Raw genomic sequence first — 23,883 nt, forward strand, 5'->3', positions numbered from 1 at the left:
ACCGAAATATTAACCCAATGCGTTTTAATTTCGCAAAGGCGTGAGTTCAAAATCGAACCTAACCTATCATTTTAACGATCACGGACGAACTGCGCTATCAACTTAACTACTTGTCGTCTTTTTGTGTAACTCACAAGGTCCCTTCGTGGAACAGGTCTTTAAATCATTCAGTTGCATAATGTCCAAATGTTTTATTCATAATTTCTGCGCGAAATTCATACCAAAGGAAAATAGAGACGCAACACGAAATTTTTTTGGTTGTATCATTCGAAGGAGAATGTGTAACTGTCAAGCATGCGCAGTCGTGACGTTCTTTCAATTTCTTTGACAAGCAAAAAGTAAATGTCACCGTTATTATTTACGCAATAATTTGGCTGCATTTTCAACGCTAGAAATTACAGGAAAAAGTTGTCAGTGGAATCACGGTTCCGGAGAATTTGACGTAAATACGTCTCTACGGAAAGGAAGTTTATATATTGGCTTTATTCTAAATATTTCCTTTATACATGCTATAAAATCGAGATAAGTTTGATTAAGACTTTGCTTATTTAACCTGAATTAGTTACGCTTAAGATGGGTCTGTGGTAGCTGAATGTAATGTAATGTAATGTAAAGTAATGTAATGTAATGTAATTAAATGTAATGAAATGTAATGAAATGTAATGTAATGAAATGTAATGAAATGTAATGAAATGTAATGAAATGTAATGAAATGTAATGAAATGTAATTAAATGTAATGTAATGTAATGTAATGAAATGTAATGAAATGTATTGTAATGTAATGTAAGGTAATGTAATGTAATGTAAGGTAATGTAATGTAATGTAATGTAATGTAATGTAAGGTAAGGTAAGGTAATGTAATGAAATGTTTTATAGGTAACAACAATGCCGAGTAAACAATTTAAGTTTCCAAGGTAACATAACAATGAAGTTACACTTTTTCGTAACACATTTTTGCCGAATGACATTGACCCTAAAATATAGACGTATTTACGTCAAAAACGCAGGGGAGCCCAGGACAGAACGGGGAACTTAATCCTTGGAGGCACGTGGAAGGGACAAACACATGGAGGAACCTTGTGTGGAATTATTGCCTATTTGAAATTTATAACGAGCTATTAGTTTAGTTCTAAGAGTTACAGTGTTTTTAAAACATTAAACTTATTTCTTGGCTATTATTTCGAAAATGAAACATTTGCGACCACATGTTCATAGGAACATTTTATCTTATTTTTGATCCTGGAAAACGCACACGAAGTTTGTAAACATACTTCTGACTCACCCTGTATAACAGTGAACATATTTCGCTAACCATTTCTAGCCAATTTGTAAAAAGATCATTCGATGCGGAACGTGAAATGATATTTTACATATTTTATATATTTTATCATCTTATTAAAAATTGTGATTTGACGGAAAATATTAAAATATTAACTTAATTCACAATATGACGCAAATACACTACCTTACGAAATTCTAAGTACCAGTGGGGTTTTTTTCTGGCTTAATCCGCCAATGATAGCAGAATCATTTCTTGCAATTCGTAACTATTTTACGAACGATTAATAAAGTTTTGTTGAAATCAACCATCCGTCTTAGAATTACGCGTGATTTCATGCAATGAAATGGTAGTAACTGAAAACACATTGTCAAGAAGGCAAAAGAGAAAAGATTTAATTATTTTTAGGTCATTTTTATCTCAGTAGGACTTAGTTTATTTCAGAACATCATACGAATTCATCTGTATCAGTGTAAGGGATCTGCCTGAAAGTAGTCTCACGTGCTTGGCCGTCGCAGGTTTCGTAACTTTGCCGCGAGAGGCGTGTTCCTTCAAGGTATCGTCTCAGGATATATGACGTCGAAAGGAACGAGAGCTGAAACTCTGTTCATGATGATGCCTATGACCTGGGCGAAAGCCTCAGATATTGAGGGGGACATCGACTTGTAAACCTCCCTCCAGTTTTCGTTCATGAATTCATTCATCTGCGTTCCTGTAACAGAAAAGTCATTCACTGGGGCATTTAAGCAGAGGACACATTTCTCTTATATAAGACCTGTTCCTTTGGCCCTGAGCCATACTGGAGGCGATCAAAAGTGTTCTAAATAATTATACATCAATTCGAAATTATTTGGTCTGCATTATATAACATTGAATAGCAATTATTTTAATTTTTTTTTCTATAGTAAACAGACCTGGTGTGAAGACCTATATTTTATATACGTCTGCACATTCGAACAAATATTGACTACCTCTAAATATAGATCATTAAGGATTCTGGCAATGGTTTTCTTGTATCTCGGCTCTGCAACCCAGTTGTGGCTTTTAGCCGCCACCTTTTAGGAGGTTTCTTGGTCTTGAAGTGTGCATTCATGAGTAGCGAGTGACCAGCACAATTTCTACCCAATCCTGATTTTTACTGCCAGAGCCGTCTAGAAGTGAATCAGGAGAGTTGGCTGAGAACTGCTGAATTTGTAGGATTTGAGGTTCTCACAGCGGTGAGTATGAAGATATCCGTCTTCTGGGTTATTGCGCTGTGTAGTCTGGTCGATGTTTACCAACGTTTCAGAGGTCATACTGCCTCCATCATCAGGGCGGTGAGTATGAAGATTTCTGTCTTCTGGGTTGTTGCGCTGTGTAGTCTGGTCGATGTTAACCAACGTTTCAGAGGTCATACTGCCTCCGTCATCAGGGCGATGAGTATGAAGCTTTCTGTCTTCTGGGTTGTTGCGCTGTGTAGTCTGGTCGATGTTAACCAACGTTTCAGAGGTCATACTGCCTCCATCATCAGGGCGATGAGTATGAAGATTTCTGTCTTCTGGGTTGTTGCGCTGTGTAGTCTGGTCGATGTTAACCAACGTTTCAGAGGTCATACTGCCTCCGTCATCAGAGTATGAAGCTTTCTGTCTTCTGGGTTGTTGCGCTGTGTAGTCTGGTCGATGTTAACCAACGTTTCAGAGGTCATACTGCCTCCGTCATCAGGGCGATGAGTATGAAGATTCCTGTCTTCTGGGTTGTTGCGCTGTGTAGTCTGGTCGATGTTAACCAACGTTTCAGAGGTCATACTGCCTCCGTCATCAGGGCGATGAGTATGAAGATTCCTGTCTTCTGGGTTGTTGCGCTGAGTAGTCTGGTCGATGTTAACCAACGTTTCAGAGGTCATACTGCCTCCATCATCAGGGCGATGAGTATGAAGCTTTCTGTCTTCTGGGTTGTTGCGCTGTGTAGTCTGGTCGATGTTAACCAACGTTTCAGAGGTCATACTGCCTCCATCATCAGGGCGATGAGTATGAAGATTTCTGTCTTCTGGGTTGTTGCGCTGTGTAGTCTGGTCGATGTTAACCAACGTTTCAGAGGTCATACTGCCTCCATCATCAGGGCGGTGAGTATGAAGATTTCCGTCTTCTGGGTTGTTGCGCTGTGTAGTCTGGTCGATGTTTACCAACGTTTCAGAGGTCATACTGCCTCCATCATCAGGGTGATGAGTATGAAGATTTCTGTCTTCTGGGTTGTTGCGCTGTGTAGTCTGGTCGATGTTAACCAACGTTTCAGAGGTCATACTGCCTCCGTCATCAGACTATGAAGATTTCTGTCTTCTGGGTTGTTGCGCCGTGTAGTCTGGTCGATGTTAACCAACGTTTCAGAGGTCATACTGTCTCCATCATCAGGGCGATGAGTATGAAGATTTCTGTCTTCTGGGTTGTTGCGCTGTGTAGTCTGGTCGATGTTAACCAACGTTTCGGAGGTCATACTGCCTCCATCATCAGGGCGATGAGTATGAAGATTTCTGTCTTCTGGGTTGTTGCGCTGTGTAGTCTGGTCGATGTTAACCAACGTTTCAGAGGTCATACTGCCTCCGTCATCAGGGCGATGAGTATGAAGATTCCTGTCTTCTGGGTTGTTGCGCTGTGTAGTCTGGTCGATGTCAACCAACGTTTCAGAGGTCATACTGCCTCCGTCATCAGGGCGATGAGTATGAAGCTTTCTGTCTTCTGGGTTGTTGCGCTGTGTAGTCTGGTCGATGTTAACCAACGTTTCGGAGGTCATACTGCCTCCATCATCAGGGCGATGAGTATGAAGATTTCTGTCTTCTGGGTTGTTGCGCTGTGTAGTCTGGTCGATGTTAACCAACGTTTCAGAGGTCATACTGCCTCCATCATCAGGGCGGTGAGTATGAAGATTCCCGTCTTCTGGGTTGTTGCGCTGTGTAGTCTGGTCGATGTTAACCAACGTTTCAGAGGTCATACTGCCTCCATCATCAGGGCGGTGAGTATGAAGATTTCCGTCTTCTGGGTTGTTGCGCTGTGTAGTCTGGTCGATGTTAACCAACGTTTCAGAGGTCATACTGCCTCCATCATCAGGGCGGTGAGTATGAAGATTTCCGTCTTCTGGGTTGTTGCGCTGTGTAGTCTGGTCGATGTTAACCAACGTTTCAGAGGTCATACTGCCTCCATCATCAGGGCGATGAGTATGAAGATTTCTGTCTTCTGGGTTGTTGCGCTGTGTAGTCTGGTCGATGTTAACCAACGTTTCAGAGGTCATACTGCCTCCATCATCAGGGCGGTGAGTATGAAGCTTTCTGTCTTCTGGGTTGTTGCGCTGTGTAGTCTGGTCGATGTTAACCAACGTTTCAGAGGTCATACTGCCTCCGTCATCAGGGCGGTGAGTATGAAGCTTTCTGTCTTCTGGGTTGTTGCGCTGTGTAGTCTGGTCGATGTTAACCAACGTTTCAGAGGTCATACTGCCTCCGTCATCAGGGCGGTGAGTATGAAGCTTTCTGTCTTCTGGGTTGTTGCGCTGTGTAGTCTGGTCGATGTTAACCAACGCTTCAGAGGTCATACTGCCTCCATCATCAGGGCGATGAGTATGAAGATTTCTGTCTTCTGGGTTGTTGCGCTGTGTAGTCTGGTCGATGCTAACCAACGTTTCAGAGGTCATACTGCCTCCATCATCAGAGTATGAAGATTTCTGTCTTCTGGGTTGTTGCGCTGTGTAGTCTGGTCGATGTTAACCAACGTTTCAGAGGTCATACTGCCTCCGTCATCAGACTATGAAGATTTCTGTCTTCTGGGTTGTTGCGCCGTGTAGTCTGGTCGATGTTAACCAACGTTTCAGAGGTCATACTGTCTCCATCATCAGGGCGATGAGTATGAAGATTTCTGTCTTCTGGGTTGTTGCGCTGTGTAGTCTGGTCGATGTTAACCAACGTTTCGGAGGTCATACTGCCTCCATCATCACGGCGATGAGTATGAAGATTTCTGTCTTCTGGGTTGTTGCGCTGTGTAGTCTGGTCGATGTTAACCAACGTTTCAGAGGTCATACTGCCTCCGTCATCAGGGCGATGAGTATGAAGATTCCTGTCTTCTGGGTTGTTGCGCTGTGTAGTCTGGTCGATGTTAACCAACGTTTCGGAGGTCATACTGCCTCCATCATCAGGGCGATGAGTATGAAGATTTCTGTCTTCTGGGTTGTTGCGCTGTGTAGTCTGGTCGATGTTAACCAACGTTTCAGAGGTCATACTGCCTCCGTCATCAGGGCGATGAGTATGAAGATTCCCGTCTTCTGGGTTGTTGCGCTGTGTAGTCTGGTCGATGTTAACCAACGTTTCGGAGGTCATACTGCCTCCATCATCAGGGCGATGAGTATGAAGATTTCTGTCTTCTGGGTTGTTGCGCTGTGTAGTCTGGTCGATGTTTACCAACGTTTCAGAGGTCATACTGCCTCCATCATCGGGGCGGTGAGTATGAAGATTTCCGTCTTCTGGGTTGTTGCGCTGTGCAGTCTGGTCGATGTTAACCAACGTTTCAGAGGTCATACTGCCTCCGTCATCAGGGCGATGAGTATGAAGCTTTCTGTCTTCTGGGTTGTTGCGCTGTGTAGTCTGGTCGATGTTTACCAACGTTTCAGAGGTCATACTGCCTCCATCATCAGGGCGATGAGTATGAAGATTTCTGTCTTCTGGGTTGTTGCGCTGTGTAGTCTGGTCGATGTTAACCAACGTTTCAGAGGTCATACTGCCTCCGTCATCAGGGCGATGAGTATGAAGCTTTCTGTCTTCTGGGTTGTTGCGCTGTGTAGTCTGGTCGATGTTAACCAACGTTTCAGAGGTCATACTGCCTCCATCATCAGGGCGATGAGTATGAAGATTTCTGTCTTCTGGGTTGTTGCGCTGTGTAGTCTGGTCGATGTTAACCAACGTTTCAGAGGTCATACTGCCTCCGTCATCAGGGCGATGAGTATGAAGATTCCCGTCTTCTGGGTTGTTGCGCTGTGTAGTCTGGTCGATGTTAACCAACGTTTCGGAGGTCATACTGCCTCCATCATCAGGGCGATGAGTATGAAGATTTCTGTCTTCTGGGTTGTTGCGCTGTGTAGTCTGGTCGATGTTTACCAACGTTTCAGAGGTCATACTGCCTCCATCATCAGGGCGGTGAGTATGAAGATTTCCGTCTTCTGGGTTGTTGCGCTGTGTAGTCTGGTCGATGTTAACCAACGTTTCAGAGGTCATACTGCCTCCGTCATCAGGGCGATGAGTATGAAGCTTTCTGTCTTCTGGGTTGTTGCGCTGTGTAGTCTGGTCGATGTTTACCAACGTTTCAGAGGTCATACTGCCTCCATCATCAGGGCGGTGAGTATGAAGATTTCTGTCTTCTGGGTTGTTGCGCTGTGTAGTCTGGTCGATGTTAACCAACGTTTCAGAGGTCATACTGCCTCCGTCATCAGAGTATGAAGCTTTCTGTCTTCTGGGTTGTTGCGCTGTGTAGTCTGGTCGATGTTAACCAACGTTTCAGAGGTCATACTGCCTCCGTCATCAGAGTATGAAGCTTTCTGTCTTCTGGGTTGTTGCGCTGTGTAGTCTGGTCGATGTTAACCAACGTTTCAGAGGTCATACTGCCTCCGTCATCAGAGTATGAAGCTTTCTGTCTTCTGGGTTGTTGCGCTGTGTAATCTGGTCGATGTTAACCAACGTTTCAGAGGTCATACTGCCTCCGTCATCAGGGCGATGAGTATGAAGATTCCCGTCTTCTGGGTTGTTGCGCTGTGTAGTCTGGTCGATGTTAACCAACGTTTCGGAGGTCATACTGCCTCCATCATCAGGGCGATGAGTATGAAGATTTCTGTCTTCTGGGATTTTGCGCTGTGTAGTCTGGTCGATGTTTACCAACGTTTCAGAGGTCATACTGCCTCCATCATCAGGGCGGTGAGTATGAAAATTTCCGTCTTCTGGGTTGTTGCGCTGTGTAGTCTGGTCGATGTTAACCAACGTTTCAGAGGTCATACTGCCTCCGTCATCAGGGCGATGAGTATGAAGCTTTCTGTCTTCTGGGTTGTTGCGCTGTGTAGTCTGGTCGATGTTAACCAACGTTTCAGAGGTCATACTGCCTCCGTCATCAGAGTATGAAGCTTTCTGTCTTCTGGGTTGTTGCGCTGTGTAGTCTGGTCGATGTTAACCAACGTTTCAGAGGTCATACTGCCTCCGTCATCAGAGTATGAAGCTTTCTGTCTTCTGGGTTGTTGCGCTGTGTAGTCTGGTCGATGTTAACCAACGTTTCAGAGGTCATACTGCCTCCATCATCAGAGTATGAAGATTTCTGTCTTCTGGGTTGTTGCGCTGTGTAGTCTGGTCGATGTTAACCAACGTTTCAGAGGTCATACTGCCTCCATCATCAGGGCGATGAGTATGAAGATTTCTGTCTTCTGGGTTGTTGCGCTGTGTAGTCTGGTCGATGTTAACCAACGTTTCAGAGGTCATACTGCCTCCATCATCAGAGTATGAAGATTTCTGTCTTCTGGGTTGTTGCGCTGTGTAGTCTGGTCGATGTTAACCAACGTTTCAGAGGTCATACTGCCTCCATCATCAGAGTATGAAGATTTCTGTCTTCTGGGTTGTTGCGCTGTGTAGTCTGGTCGATGTTAACCAACGTTTCAGAGGTCATACTGCCTCCATCATCAGGGCGATGAGTATGAAGATTTCTGTCTTCTGGGTTGTTGCGCTGTGTAGTCTGGTCGATGTTAACCAACGTTTCAGAGGTCATACTGCCTCCATCATCAGAGTATGAAGATTTCTGTCTTCTGGGTTGTTGCGCTGTGTAGTCTGGTCGATGTTAACCAACGTTTCAGAGGTCATACTGCCTCCGTCATCAGAGTATGAAGCTTTCTGTCTTCTGGGTTGTTGCGCTGTGTAGTCTGGTCGATGTTAACCATCGTTTCAGAGGTCATACTGCCTCCGTCATCAGAGTATGAAGCTTTCTGTCTTCTGGGTTGTTGCGCTGTGTAGTCTGGTCGATGTTAACCAACGTTTCAGAGGTCATACTGCCTCCGTCATCAGAGTATGAAGCTTTCTGTCTTCTGGGTTGTTGCGCTGTGTAGTCTGGTCGATGTTAACCAACGTTTCAGAGGTCATACTGCCTCCGTCATCAGAGTATGAAGCTTTCTGTCTTCTGGGTTGTTGCGCTGTGTAGTCTGGTCGATGTTAACCAACGTTTCAGAGGTCATACTGCCTCCATCATCAGAGTATGAAGATTTCTGTCTTCTGGGTTGTTGCGCTGTGTAGTCTGGTCGATGTTAACCAACGTTTCAGAGGTCATACTGCCTCCATCATCAGGGCGATGAGTATGAAGATTTCTGTCTTCTGGGTTGTTGCGCTGTGTAGTCTGGTCGATGTTAACCAACGTTTCAGAGGTCATACTGCCTCCATCATCAGAGTATGAAGATTTCTGTCTTCTGGGTTGTTGCGCTGTGTAGTCTGGTCGATGTTAACCAACGTTTCAGAGGTCATACTGCCTCCATCATCAGAGTATGAAGATTTCTGTCTTCTGGGTTGTTGCGCTGTGTAGTCTGGTCGATGTTAACCAACGTTTCAGAGGTCATACTGCCTCCATCATCAGGGCGATGAGTATGAAGATTTCTGTCTTCTGGGTTGTTGCGCTGTGTAGTCTGGTCGATGTTAACCAACGTTTCAGAGGTCATACTGCCTCCATCATCAGAGTATGAAGATTTCTGTCTTCTGGGTTGTTGCGCTGTGTAGTCTGGTCGATGTTAACCAACGTTTCAGAGGTCATACTGCCTCCATCATCAGAGTATGAAGATTTCTGTCTTCTGGGTTGTTGCGCTGTGTAGTCTGGTCGATGTTAACCAACGTTTCAGAGGTCATACTGCCTCCGTCATCAGGGCGATGAGTATGAAGATTTATGTCTTCTGGGTTGTTGCGCTGTGTAGTCTGGTCGATGTTAACCAACGTTTCAGAGGTCATACTGCCTCCATCATCAGGGCGATGAGTATGAAGATTTATGTCTTCTGGGTTGTTGCGCTGTGTAGTCTGGTCGATGTTAACCAACGTTTCAGAGGTCATACTGCCTCCGTCATCAGGGCGATGAGTATGAAGATTTATGTCTTCTGGGTTGTTGCGCTGTGTAGTCTGGTCGATGTTAACCAACGTTTCAGAGGTCATACTGCCTCCATCATCAGAGTATGAAGATTTCTGTCTTCTGGGTTGTTGCGCTGTGTAGTCTGGTCGATGTTAACCAACGTTTCAGAGGTCATACTGCCTCCATCATCAGAGTATGAAGATTTCTGTCTTCTGGGTTGTTGCGCTGTGTAGTCTGGTCGATGTTAACCAACGTTTCAGAGGTCATACTGCCTCCATCATCAGGGCGATGAGTATGAAGATTTCTGTCTTCTGGGTTGTTGCGCTGTGTAGTCTGGTCGATGTTAACCAACGTTTCAGAGGTCATACTGCCTCCATCATCAGAGTATGAAGATTTCTGTCTTCTGGGTTGTTGCGCTGTGTAGTCTGGTCGATGTTAACCAACGTTTCAGAGGTCATACTGTCTCCGTCATGACTTAAATACGTTACCCCAGCAGTGATAAAGACGAATAACCCCTCATGCAACGTTTTTTTCACGTGGATACTTGGTAGAACAACACGAGTCCAAAGATACCTTTCGTTTATGATTGTGGACGCAACAGATATTAGTGAACCGCAACTGTGTCAAGAAATTAGAAAATTCCCAATGATTTTTGGCAAAAATAAACCAAGCGTAAAATAAATGACGCGTTGATTATATTTATTTTTTATTATTTTTGTGAAAAGTAAGTTATGTGGACCCATGTGATTTTGCAAATGACCGATTAAATTACTGACATCTAAAATCAATACCCCCTGCATGAACAGGATATATCAGAGCAATGAATTTGAAAACGAAAACATTCAGAATAAATAAATTCTGTTATAATGCTCAGTTTATGAAATCCGGCCTGCCCAGGGTCCTGACAACCATTCAAAATTAGAGAAAATTACAAAGGTTTGGTATTAATATTGACAAACTGTGTAATTTGTGAAATAATGTTTTGTTTTTTTTTGTATGTACTAGGTCTGGCTCTCTTTTAACCTTCTATAAAATAAATAATGAGGATTATGAAGCTGATTACCGACCTAAATTCAGTGCCAAGGTTAAGAATACGTGGAGCTTTGCCTCAATTGGCATCTGCAAAGCGTTTCTTTCAACACGAAGCCCAAAGTTCATAATGCCCGTATTTTTCTGCACCAGATGCGATGCACTCAAGATGTTATATGGTATGAAGCAATAGAACACACCACAAAAGTTTCTTCCGATACATATCGATTGTCGCCAATCGATAATTTTAAAAACGATACTGCTGTTATTCCGACATGACCGCGTCACATCGAAATAATTTCTGTCAAAATGCGATATACGATACTGAGCAACAGCTTTGGTATATATCCTGCCTTCTGTCAAATCGCCGAGCGATACATATCGATTATCGCAGTGGATTGTTACGTCATCTCGTGAATCGCAATGAAAATATCAAGTCGATTTTCTTCGGTACTCCGGAGGCGCCTAATTCTATTGGCCGAAACACGTCTACATTTCACAGTTGGGCGAGGAAACTAATTAAACTGACCAATGTCTTTGATAAGAAGTCATTTAAACGTACAGCTTTACATTACAAGTCTATCACAGGGTTAATAAGTGTCTTCGATAGTAATTTATTTGTCATGGAAATACTTACTATGGTCACTGAGTATATTACCTGCAACGAAAGGAAAGTACGTCTTTTGCGGGTTGGCTGAGGTCCCCAGTCGACACTCAGAATTACTCAAACAGTGACTCTTCTTTGAGAGAACACCACCTCCCTCCGCCCCCCCAAAAAATTAAAAACCGGTGCCAGGAGTCACATTACATTCGTAAAGACAAGTCTGTCCGCGTAGTAACCTCATATCCGTACAAGTTATATTTCTATATCCTATGTGCTAATGTCGTACCCAACAATTTGTCTCCGTTGAACAAGTTAGTAAAGCGATAGAATGCCTTCGACGGTTCCACCACGGCCTTGTGGTTCTTCGACATGTAGTACCGCTCGCCGTCCCTGTATTCAAAGACGTAATCGAACGAGAATGTGAGTCCGTTGTCCACTGCAAAAGAGAGCATGTCAGAAGTACAGCCAAGACCATAAACAAAGCTTCACAAACATCTCTCCTGTCCCTCTGTCCATTCCAAGAAGGGACCTTCTACGATGAACGACAGGAATTGGAGTCATTCAGCTAATGACGTACTTTCCTATCGTCATTAAAAAGTTCCTATATTCTATTTTCAACATACTTGATGTATTCGTCCGACTGTTTTCCACTTAAGCTTCGCGATGGATTCCACCACCGTACCACAAGGTACCAGAAGAACATTACCCTAAAAACCCTCTAATCTAATACTGCGAGGTTTACTTAACTTCAGAAGTGAAATTTTGTATTAGATTGAAGCAATGTCATAGGTTGACTGCTTCAGAAAATGGTGCAGATAACAGGGTAAGTTTCAAAATACTTATTTGTTTAATCTTGTCAGTCTAATCACAATAAAATTTATTATTATAGAACAGAGAACATTATTTTAATATATTTAAATATTTAAATGTTAATTATAGCAATATTTTAATATTTTAATATTTTAATATTTAATAGAATTTTATTGTGATTAGACTGACAAGATTAAACAAATATATATTTATCACAATATGACGTAACTATATCATCTTACAAAATACTGTTCAAAAAGGGGGGATTCATAATTTGCATTCTTCACGAGACAGTACTAGCGTAAGCAAATACAAAACAACGAGACGGATGGACATGTAGAATGCAGGGTCGAGGATAAATGCTGACAGAATTTTAGTAAGAAAACTTAGCAAGAAAATTTATATTCAGATACTCAGGAGTATATGAAAATATAAGATTAAAATAGATCTCAAACAAGACTCGTGAGGATTAATACAGGGTCGAGTAGTGGGCTCTTGTGAACATGTGGGGTCCATCAGAGGTTGGGAATTATTTATGGAATTTAATTACTGCACATGTACGCAGATAATGATAAGGCAACGAAAACATGACTTTCAAATCAGAACGGGAGCCTCGAATATCCTTAAATTGCAAAATAATAAAAATAAGAATAATAAATAACTATTTTGTGGGACCAACAAGTCAGAACAGATAGAAACATTCCAAATAACAAACCAGATATTATAATCCGAAACAAAAATGAAACTTGCATCTTAATTGACATAGCAATACCGACTGACAGGAACGTAATTAAGAAGGAGGCTGAGAAGATATTGAAATGCAAGGACCTTCTCATTGAAAAACAGCGAATGTGGAAAGTGAAAGTAATCCCAATATTTATAGGAGCAACTGGAACTGTCTCCAAGTCACTCAGACAATATTTGGCCAACATTCCGAGCGAACACGACATCAAGGAACTTCAGAAAATCGCCATTTTGGGATCTTCGTACATCATTCGAAAGACGCTGTCGTAAAATATATATTCATCCCTCACAATAAAACTATATAACACATGTAAAACGTATTAAAAACGAAATATATTTCGGAAATAGCTGCTGCATTATGTAATTTAAGGGCAAAGTTTGTCTTGGGGTATATAGAAGTAAATGCCCTGTTAGCAATAATAATAATAATAATGATAATGCTTAAAATTATTTACATAACGTAATGTTGACGTCTCCTTTCCCGGTAATCGGTAGAACAAGGATCCGTCCCGATATTTCGTACTTTCCTAGGATGGTGAGAGCGGGCACCCTGATGCCGTATAAGACATGTTTCTGGTCGAAGTCGTATCTGGAACGGAACGGAAGTTTCGATGAAGAAAATCACCTAAATAATTTGCGATGTCTCTCATATTTTGCAGAGATTTGGGTTTCGCTTCAGAGTCGAAGGCTGTTCAAAATCTAGACAGCTAGAGATCATAGTTTGTTACGATTCGTCCAACATTTTAAGGATAATGTGAACTAGTGTGGCTTTGTCCAATAAATGCTACAGGAACAATTGGCAATTTATAAATATAAAATTGTTACTCCTACGCCTATCCCAACCCACTTTACTTGCGTAAGAATCGCGGGTGATGAATAAAAACTCACTCTACTTTTTCTGCCGACGCGTCCTTCAGTCCATACATCTTCACATCCCGAAAATTGATGGAAAATCCAGACTGACTTGGTCCATCAGACACGGACATTTCGGTGATTTCCAGGGGATCCATCTTCGGTATATTATAATTCCTGTCTCCTAGAAAATAACATTGTATCTGGGGTAAAATATTTTATACGTGATGAATGAATAAAGTAAGTGTATTTACTAAAATTGCTGAGTAAGTTAATTTGATTTACAGTCACAGAAATGTTTAGAACCCAAATAATATATTTCGTGTGTGATGCACTTAGTAATGTGTCTACATAAATATGCGAGAAAATTAAATAATTAACCTAACCTTACCTAACCTAACCAAGCCAAGCCTAATCTAACCTAACCTGACCAAGCCAACACCGAACCTAACCTAACCTAACCAAGCAAAGCTAAACCTAATCTAACCTAACCTAACCAAGCCAAACCTAACCTAACCTAACCAAGCAAAGCTAAACCTAACCTAACCAAGCAAAGCTATACCTAATCTACCCTAACCTAACCTAACCAAACCAACCCTAACCTAACCTAACCTAACCTAACCAAGCAAAGCTATACCTAATCTACCCTAACCTAACCAAGCCAAACCTAACCTAACCTAACCTAACCAAACCAAACCTAACCTAACCAAGCAAAGCTATACCTAATCTACCCTAACCTAACCTAACCAAGCCAAACCTAACTTAACCTAACCAAGCAAAGCTAAACCTAACCTAACCAAGCCAAACCTATACCTAATCTACCCTAACCTAACCTAACCAAGCCAAACCTAACCTAACCTAACCAAGCAAAGCTAAACCTAACCTAACCAAGCCAAACCTAACCTAACCTAACCAAGCAAAGCTAAACCTAATCTAACCTAACCTAACCTAACCAAGCCAAACCTAACCTAACCTAACCAAGCAAAGCTAAACCTAACCTAACCAAGCAAAGCTATACCTAATCTACCCTAACCTAACCTAACCAAGCCAAACCTAACCTAACCTAACCTAACCAAGCAAAGCTATACCTAACCTAAGATTCTGAGACGAAGTCTGCGACAGAGGTGAATTGTTTCAGGGAGTTTCTAGAATAGTGATTCCACTGGAGAGATTACAGATTGTGATATGGATTAATATATGAGTGAAACGAAGAAGATTAAAGTCACTTGGAAAAAAGTCCCAAGGAAAACATTCCGACATACGGACTAAACACTTAACGAAGTACTTTGTAATTCACACACTTCCTATGATTTTCTTTGGACAATTATGTAAAGTGGAATATGAGAAACTGCGGAGTATAGATTTGCTTGTAAATATTTTGAACAACAACCAATTACTCGGTGGAACTAAGAATTGTAAAAAGATTGTTTACAGGGATATTTCAATGATTAGATTTCATTGAACGCTCTGGTGCCATTTCATCTCGCAGTCCTAAAATTACAGACATGGTTTACGTCTCTTAGCATTCAACGTAATAAAATCCTACACTCCATGTCAATGCTTTAATACGCATGATCTTCAGTTACAAACTCTGTTTTAATATGTAAATTGCATATGACCGCAATGACGTAATAGTTTCGAATGAATTATTTAATTCCCTGTTATGAAACAGATATAATATTTTTGTTTTCAAGAAACATAACTGCTTATTAATAAAATAGGTTTGTTTCAACTTTTCTCTCACTCACTCTGAGGAGGTCCACCAAAATGCCTTTGAAAAACCATGAAAATTATATTTATTTTGCTGCGTCAGTGTATTGGCAAACAGGAGAGCCTTCATCTTGCGTATTTTAGAAACTATTAGGGTCATTGACTGAACCAATAATGTTTTACGTATCTGATGCATACATTATACTTAGTTTTCCAAGCAAAGACCACGCTTTGGAGACGTGGGTGTTGTTCAGAGGAGAACATTTCCGTGGCTTTTACAGAACTAGGGTGTAAGGATGTACCCTGAATTAAGATAGTTTAGAAAAATGTTCATTGTCGGAATCTTGTGATGACGATGATTTGACATTTACATAGTTCAAGGAAGCTACTGAGCAGGTTCTTACGTTCAGTTTACATAGATTTGCAGATCCCCCATCTAGGGCGTCCAAACAAATATCTAAGTTACGCGCTCGTTCAGAAATAATTCTGGATCGGAACAAGGAAGGTGGCCTAACCCGTAGAAGATGAAAGAGATGGATGTGTTGGCTCTCGGTGGTATTTACCTTTCACGAAGTACGGGAGAGTCTCCTTCCCATGTTGCAAGGCGCAGTCGTTGAAGTTGGGATCGCTGCGCGCGCAGGGTTTGATGATGGAGGCTGAAACATCATAGACAACTGTCAGGCATGTTGCCTGGTAGTACTTAGAACGCACTGGTGCATCCAGGCTTCTTCCCACTTCTGGCCGTACCAGTTTTGGTTGCAACGCGGACGTAGATCTAAATATTTACCTCCGTTTAGTTTCGAGGAATAAACCAGCCCAGGCAGAGAGAAAGACATCTTATGCCATGCTTATGAATATTTCACCTCCCCCAAAAATACACAGTGAAATATTGATCTCGTTTAACTTTTCGAGACTACGTCCAATTACGTTTGGCTTACAAAGACGGGGATTGAAAACACGAAACAGCGAATTTCATTTAAGATTTTTGTATTCTAGAGTCTGATGCCATCTGCTCATCAGTACTTATGTTTCGCAGTCACATTTATCTCCGACTCTGAATCTTAGCATAAGCCTATAATACCAGTTGAAATTAATCGATTGTTAAAAGAAAAAGTCGACCAACAATAATAACCGCGTAGCGGGCGTTTCACGTGACAGATTTTGGGATCTGTCTGGTTCGACGCTCGACTCTGCTACCGAAACATAACGCGGATGTGAGAAAAATTAAGATTCGTGGACCCAAAAGCATCACTGTGAAGATGCAATCATGGCCGGTGGAACTTCCTCTAAGAACTCACAATACGCAGGGCCATTGAGACGGCAGGGCCGTAGGTATGACGCGGCAAACACAATTGACAATTGTACCAACCCACACATTAATGCTCCAGCGAAATTGATAGTCCCAGTAGCGTGTTGAATGGGGATAATTGTGATCCCACACAAGTGGCTGTTGGTACTTTTTACGACGACCTTCAAGTGTGAAAACTGCTTTCGTCCGACAATAAGACGTGTTTCAAAGAGCCCGGATCTCGCAAACGACACTCGAAGTATTGGAGACGAAAATGAACCATGACACAGTTCTTCATCCTGTAGGACTGAATGGACAGCGCGGAGTTCGAAACCAGTCTCTGGAATTCTCTCGCGTATACGACACGGATTCTAGGTCACCACGTCCAGAACCATCTCTTCGAGTGCTGTCATCGGACGACCGCAGTCTGACTATCGACCAAGGTATCGATACCGTGAGCTGTACATCACGTCCTATCATCCATGGTACCCCAAAGCGTCGACAATGTACTTCTCGAAGTAGAAGAGAATTTTTATGGCAATGGTTGGTAACGACCACTGCGTGTTTTTTCTCGAGTTTGACCCCCATCTGGCAGCGAGTTCCTGCGTCATAAGAATTAAGACACGACGTGGAGAAACTATTTGATCTCTGTTTGAACAAGAGAACTCCTGGGCGGATTTAAAACATCTCAACAGCTTGTCGATAGACGCATCTTAATTCGTAGATTACTATCAGCGCGGTTAAAACTGTGAAAACAATTGTATATTAAAAACATAGTCTCTTCTTTTAAAAGAGTATTATTAGGTTTTTAATGCAGGTCGAAACTTGAAGTTTCCAAACTCTGTATTATTTAACTTTGTGAATTCCAGATGTCAGATGAAGTCCGCGTTTGTCGTGTCTTAATTCTTATGACGCAGGAACTCGCTGCCAGATGGGGTCAAACTCGAGAAAAGCACGCAAAATGCACGCAAGAGCCTCGTATTATAAGGACACTGACGACGTAATGCATCAAAAGTTGATCCCACCGCAGGGCATGAAACGAATTGACTGCTATGAATTCTTAATCTCTCGCCTTTCCACGCTGTTAATAGCTCAAATTGTAATTTAGAATTTGAGAGGACGTGGAAGGAGGCGTCCTATTCTCGCATTTTCGTGAAGCGAATTAAACAAAAAACAACCTGGGACCTACCGAACACAAAACAGGTTTGCTAATGACGGTAGAGCGATCTTCGTCTGTACCTTAATTACCGAACCGATCGAGTTTCGTTGCGTAAGATGAAGAAAAAGTTTGCAGCTCGTATTCTCGTTGACACTCAAAGAAATTAGACAACAAAAAGACTGCGACAACGCGAGGCGATGTTGTTGGCCTTGGTATTTAATTAAGCATCATATCGTGATTATCTCACAAGGACTGGACGTGCAGCTCTACACAATCCCTACAAGGACGGAGACTTTTTCACACTCTGGTCGCCCCTCCCCTTCCCCCCCCCCCAGAGGGTCCAGACGTGGTGACGAATAGACCAATTGCATAATTTTTATTTCCTGTTCGTAGAATATTTAAGTAATGCCCTTTAATATTTATAGACAAAAAGTTGTCAGTGGAACCACGGTTCCGGAGAATTTGACGTAAATACGTCTATACGGAAAGGAAGTTTATATATTGGCTTTATTCTAAATATTTCCTTTATACATGCTTTACAATTGAGTAAAGTTTGATTAAGACTTTGCTTATTCAACTTGAATTAGTTACGCTGAAGATGGGTCTGTGGTAGCTGAATGTAATGTAATGTATTGTAATATAATGTAATGTAAGGTAATGTAACGTAAGGTAATGTAATGTAATGTAATGTAAGGTAATGTAACGTAAGGTAATGTAACGTAATGTAATAAAATGTAACGTAATGTAATGAAAAGTAATGTAAAGTAATGTAATGTATTGTAATGTAAGGTAAGGTAATGTAACGTAAGGTAATGTAATGTAATGTAATGTAAGGTAATGTAACGTAAGGTAATGTAATGTAATGTAATAAAATGTAATGTAATGTAATGAAATGTAATGTAAAGTAATGTAATGTATTGTAATGTAAGGTAAGGTAATGTAACGTAAGGTAATGTAATGTAATGTAATGTAAGGTAATGTAACGTAAGGTAATGTAATGTAATAAAATGTAATGTAATGTAAGGTAATGTAATGTAATGTAATGTAAGGTAATGTAATGTAATGTAAGGTAATGTAATGTAATGTAATTTAAAGTAATGTAATGTAAAGTAATGTAATGTAAGGTAATGTAATGTAATGTAAGGTAATGTAACGTAAGGTAATGTAATGTAATAAAATGTAATGTAATGTAAGGTAATGTAATGTAATGTAAGGTAATGTAATGTAAGGTAATGTAATGTAATGTAAGGTAATGTAATGTAAAGTAATGTAATGTAAGGTAATGTAATGAAATGTTTTATAGGTAACAACAATGCCGAGTAAACAATTGACGTTTCCAAGATAACATGACAATGAAGTTACACTTTTTCGTTATATTTATGCCGAATGACACTGACCCTAAAATATAGACGTATTTACGTCAAAAACAAAGCACTGTTATAGTGAGATTTGAGGTTTTCACATCGACGACCATGAAGATGCCTGTCATCTGAGTTGGTTTAAATTTACGTGACGCCCTGATGATGGTAGCAGCAAGCACCTCCGAAACATCGATAACATATCTACCAAGCTACGCGGCGCCGCGAACCGAGAGCACAAGCCTTTTTCATAATCGACGCCTTGAGAACCTCAAACCTCACTCGTGTAGACATTTTACCTCGGACAAAGTCAATTCGACATTTCAACGAATGTTACAACAGAAAGCAAAGAATGTGATGATGACGGTCAGTTCACTTACGTAGAGGCAGACCGGCGTTAGCGACACCAGCCAGCAATAACACTACAAAGACTGGTTTCAGCATGCTGGACCCAGAGTCTGGCTGCGACTGGATATCTCCTCTCTCGGGTGCTCTTTCATATGGCTTATTAACGTGACGTCACATCTCGGCCGATTACGCGGTTAAGAGACCTTGAGCCTAAACCCCCCCCTCCCCCCACGCTCAGCCAATTCTACTTAAGGCTTTCGTCTCGCAAATTAGGTATTCTGATATGAACGCAGGCTGACAGGCGAGTTGGCTAATTCATGTAATATGTCAGGGAATTATGAATAACCCTGTACCAGGGCAGGTAACTGGTGTGGCTAGATCGTCCTTGGGGCCCAACCAGCACCGTAACCATAAGCTATTAAAGGGGTATGTAATTGTACGTCCGTGGATCGATTCCCAAGTGAGCTCATACTCTAGTGGTATTCGGATAAGACTCAACAGATTAATTAACTTTTATCCTAAACCATTTCTGATGAAATCTGTAACAATTATTCACGGTCGTTTCCATATTGAGTACGAAAATATTGGACAAACGAAGTATTTTAATGTCATCTGAATTTCCCATGAGAACGAGTATGAAGATAACTGTATTCTGGGATATAGCACCGTGTAGTACGACACAACGCCACGGTGGTCTAGCGGTCAGAACACTAGCCTTGTAAGCCTGGGGTCCCGGGTTCAATTCTTGGTGGTGCTCAAATTTATAACTTGTGTTGGGCAAGGCCGTGGTCTAGGCATCACGGAGTTTTCCTCCGGGGGCTTCCCCGGTTTCTCCGTGGCATCCCAACAATTACTCCATTCACACACAGAAGAAGGCAATGGCAAACCACTTCTGTATCACTTTCCTAAAAACTTATATGAAAACAGGTCCCAGTCCGAGAAAAGGATGGAAGGATCCTGTTCATATGGACCTGTCGTCAGACAGAACACTAAATAATAATAAGATGAGGTGGTCTAGCGTTTAGAACGCTGGCCTTGTAATCCTGGGGTCTCGGGTTCGAATTTATAACTTGTGTTGGGCAAGGCCGTGGTCTAGGCAACACGGAGTTTTCCTCCGTGGCATCCCAACAATTACTCCATTCACACACAGAAGAAGGCAATGGCAAACCACTTCTGGATCATCTGCCAAGAACGTATATGAACGGGTCCCAGTCCGAGAAAAGGATGGAAGGATCCTGTTCATATGGACCTGTCGTCAGACAGAACACTACAAAAAAAAAGTACGACACTGATGATGGCAATAGTAAGATCGTGTGAAACATCGGTCAGTGTCTACCTCACTACATGGTCCTACATGACAGATGACGGCCGTCTACACAGAGCCTACAACCAGAAGCAACAGAAATCGAAGTGAAAATGGTTTTCTGAGCTCTGTGCCACAAGAGATAAGAAATTACATCAGCGCGTAGGTCTCGGTAAGCTGGAGGCACCAATTGTTATGTCACAGGCGACTAACGGAATGTGTGCCCCTTACATAACCTCGAATTTCTTGAAATGGCGGCTATTAGCAGGTGTTCGTCTCTGAAGGGCGAGATAGTCAATGCTTTTTTATTATACACACTTTAAAACCGGTCTTTTTTTTAAACATTTTAATGTTGCGCTGGACGAACTGCGTATTACGCCCAGATCAAGAGTCTGAAAGTTATAACAAAATCTAAAGTTCGAATATTCAGTAGATTTTTGGTAGGAAAAAAATTAGTTACGTGACGAATAATAATTTTCGACTATATAAAATGGAGACAAGGTAAATTTTTAACTACGATTTTAATATTTTTTTTTCCTCTGATATTATGGATTTCTGTATTTATTTCTCTACTGTACTAGAAGACTCCAGTCACATGAGACGTCACAGTTTTATTTATTTTTTTTATCGGTTGGATTTTCTAACAATTTTGTTGAAACAGCTGAGGATACTACTTTCTCCTCATTTCTCACGAATAAATGTTTCTTGAAAAAAGATTCACAGAGTAAAATGATTCAAAACAACCGTCTCATGCAGACTGCAGACGATCCAGCACGCCCTAACGAGGAACACTTTCTTGGGGAACGTTAAAAATGTTCCGAACACAAACACCAATTGTGCTAATGAGCGAGGAGCTGGTTTGAATGATCTCACTCAAAGAAGAAGGACAGAAAATCTCCATCAGCGCACGTGGAGTTAAAATCAAAAAAATTGTTTGAATCGGCCGTGAAAAGCGCTGTTACCATTTGAAATATTTCTCCAACAGGTTACGTAACAAAATGAATCTACTTATGTAATAACGCTGGAATAATTGTTATTAATTTTTTTTAAAAAACTCGTTCTCTTCTATACAACTGATGCCTTCAGATGCCCTGTCTCCAAAGCAGCTTTATAATACTCGTTCGTAGTTTATAATCATCTGTTAATAAGATATCACGGTGGTCTAGCGGTTAGAACGCTGGCCTTGTAATCCTGGGGTCTCGGGTTCGAATTTATAACTTGTGTTGGGCAAGGCCGTGGTCTAGGCAACACGGAGTTTTCCTCCGTGGCATCCCAACAATTACTCCATTCACACACAGAAGAAGGCAATGGCAAACCACTTCTGGATCATCTGCCAAGAACGTATATGAACAGGTCCCAGTCCGAGAAAAGGATGGAAGGATCCTGTTCATATGGACCTGTCGGCAGACAGAACACTACAAATAAAAAATAAATAAGATATCGTGATCTCACAGACAGAAAATGTAGCCGCAAGATATTGTTTATAATGTCTGCATTCGAATGTATTACACGGCTTGAATTCAGCCACAGAACATTCAAACACACTAATTCTACCAAAAACACAGATTTTACGATCACGAACTACAAATAACTGGAAAGTCTTAAAAATAAAAATTACAGTTAAATCTTTATCCGGTTTTGATTAAGTTCAAGATGACTGTATTGTGGGATGTTGCGCCGATGTGGGCTGATAGAAGTTTATCGATGTTTCACACGTTTTCCTTGCGTCCATCATCAGGACGATGAGTCTCATCAACATGGAGAGGTGACAGACAGTTGTCATTTATTACAAGTTGGTGAGATATTTTGTTCGAGAGGCAAATGAATGGTGAATAAGGTGGAACGTGATCCCATCGCAGGTCAGCTGACACTTACAGCTGACGGATTTCGTCAGAAGCGGAAATTTCTCAACTCCCGCGGTTCTACGTATAGAAAGAACATTACAGTTATGAAGCCCACTGATTCTGATTTTCACTATCTTTAACTTTTATCATACTTTTATGTTGTTGACAAAGCTACAGACTCATGTGAGAACTGACTTCTTCAGGACAGTGAGGTTCTACTGGGTTTTGGCGCCGTTTCAAATCTCCCGCAGAGACCAGCGTTTGACAGAAGCATTCTGACTCCAGCTTTAGCCCTGAAGATGGAAGCACTTCACAGAAGAACGTCATTACTGTAATCGGGCGGCAGCATTACATAGCCACTTGTTCAGGAAGAATAAAGTTTAGTTAAGTCGACCGCGTGAGGACAGCGAGGATGTCGGAAGATTCGCAGACAATTCTCACGCGTTCTTAGCGAGCTTTGTTCCTTACGATTTCCGGAGGAGTTGGGGGGCTGATGACTGCGTGGGACTCTCGTCTGAGGGCAGCAAATTGCTTCGATATTTCGAACAGTGGAGAACGTCCTGACATGAAGAGTCTGGTTAACCGTGATTCGCGGTCACCCCACACGACGCCACGTCAGCCTCCACGCTTTTCCCAAGTCACTCCGGCCAATTAATTACTCTCTAAGAGAACGGCACATGGGATTAAGAGGTCCACTCTCTCACTCACTACCGGTGACCCCAGTCCACAGGCGAGAAGAGCGAATGGGACACGTGGACGGTCACATTACACATTCTTGTTGCACATGTAAGCTTAAGTCAGCTTCGACGAAGTGGATTTTGAAATGAGTCACTTGGATTAGCACATCCATTGCCCTCGCCTGGTTCAGACGCAGTTCTACGTCTTTTCATTCTGGGCGATGAAGCGTAGAATTTAATAACTGATATAATTAGGTCATAAAGGAACAGTCCGGATCTGACCTGAAGAAGGCAGTTTCTTTTACTGCCATCACAGCTGAGCTACAGGAAGCGCTGACTACGCATTAAGCATTTTGAACTCGTATTTCGTGATCTCGTTTCGCCTGCATCCCAGTTAATCCAGAAATTACCGACGACTTTTTCGTGACAACACGAACACAATTGGGTCTCCCAACTGGAAATTCGGTGCCAACATCAAGAACTGGAGGGAGTACTGGGAAGGAGGTAGTTCGCTCCAGAGGCAGTTCTGCAAATACTTCCGGAGGACAAAGGATCTTTCAGAAATATGACGTCTTTATGCTACAAGGATCGCTAAATCACGACGAATCCGACTGAAAACTCTGAAAGCATTAGAATTACGTATAAATCTTATCGGAAGCATAATCACGACGGACGCCCTATGCACCAAGGAGGTAAAAGCAAGGATAGCCATGGCCTTCGTCAAGAAGAGGATACTTCTCACTAGCAAGTTGGGCTTGGAGATGAAGACGAAACTAGTGAAGTGTTACG

At 41.8% G+C, this 23,883-nt stretch overlaps 2 protein-coding genes across 2 annotated transcripts in view; both read right to left on the bottom strand.

The window, feature by feature from the left end:
• Positions 1–23,883, bottom strand: part of LOC110831796 (protein takeout) — a gene marked incomplete at its 5' end in the record, with an annotated part of 98,255 nt that overhangs the window by 22,038 nt on the left and 52,334 nt on the right. The gene's annotated exons all lie outside the window — the stretch shown is intronic.
• LOC110831792 (protein takeout) lies at positions 1,649–19,445 on the bottom strand. The gene is made up of 6 exons (XM_022068196.2): positions 19,303–19,445; positions 15,681–15,773; positions 13,444–13,591; positions 13,011–13,144; positions 11,288–11,437; positions 1,649–1,993 (listed from the first exon to the last, which is right to left on the bottom strand). The coding sequence occupies exons 1-6, from the start codon at positions 19,364–19,366 to the stop codon at positions 1,833–1,835; spliced, it is 750 nt and encodes a 249-aa protein (XP_021923888.2). The 5' UTR covers positions 19,367–19,445; the 3' UTR covers positions 1,649–1,832.

The sequence above is a fragment of the Zootermopsis nevadensis genome, unplaced genomic scaffold (genome assembly GCF_977971745.1).
Source record: "Zootermopsis nevadensis isolate Lab colony 2312 unplaced genomic scaffold, Znev_1.0 Znev_ptg000028l, whole genome shotgun sequence".
Lineage (NCBI taxonomy): Eukaryota > Metazoa > Arthropoda > Insecta > Blattodea > Termopsidae > Zootermopsis > Zootermopsis nevadensis.

Bases quoted from the DNA above. Each gene is read 5' to 3' on its own strand.
- LOC110831792 (XM_022068196.2), bottom strand. From the start codon at position 19,366: ATGCTGAAACCAGTCTTTGTAGTGTTATTGCTGGCTGGTGTCGCTAAC. The intron at 13,592-15,680 runs GTAAATACCACC...GTTATTTTCTAG, and splicing joins TCTCCCGTACTTCGTGAAAG to GAGACAGGAATTATAATATA. The intron at 11,438-13,010 runs GTAAATAATTTT...TCTCTTTTGCAG, and splicing joins AGACGTCAACATTACGTTAT to TGGACAACGGACTCACATTC.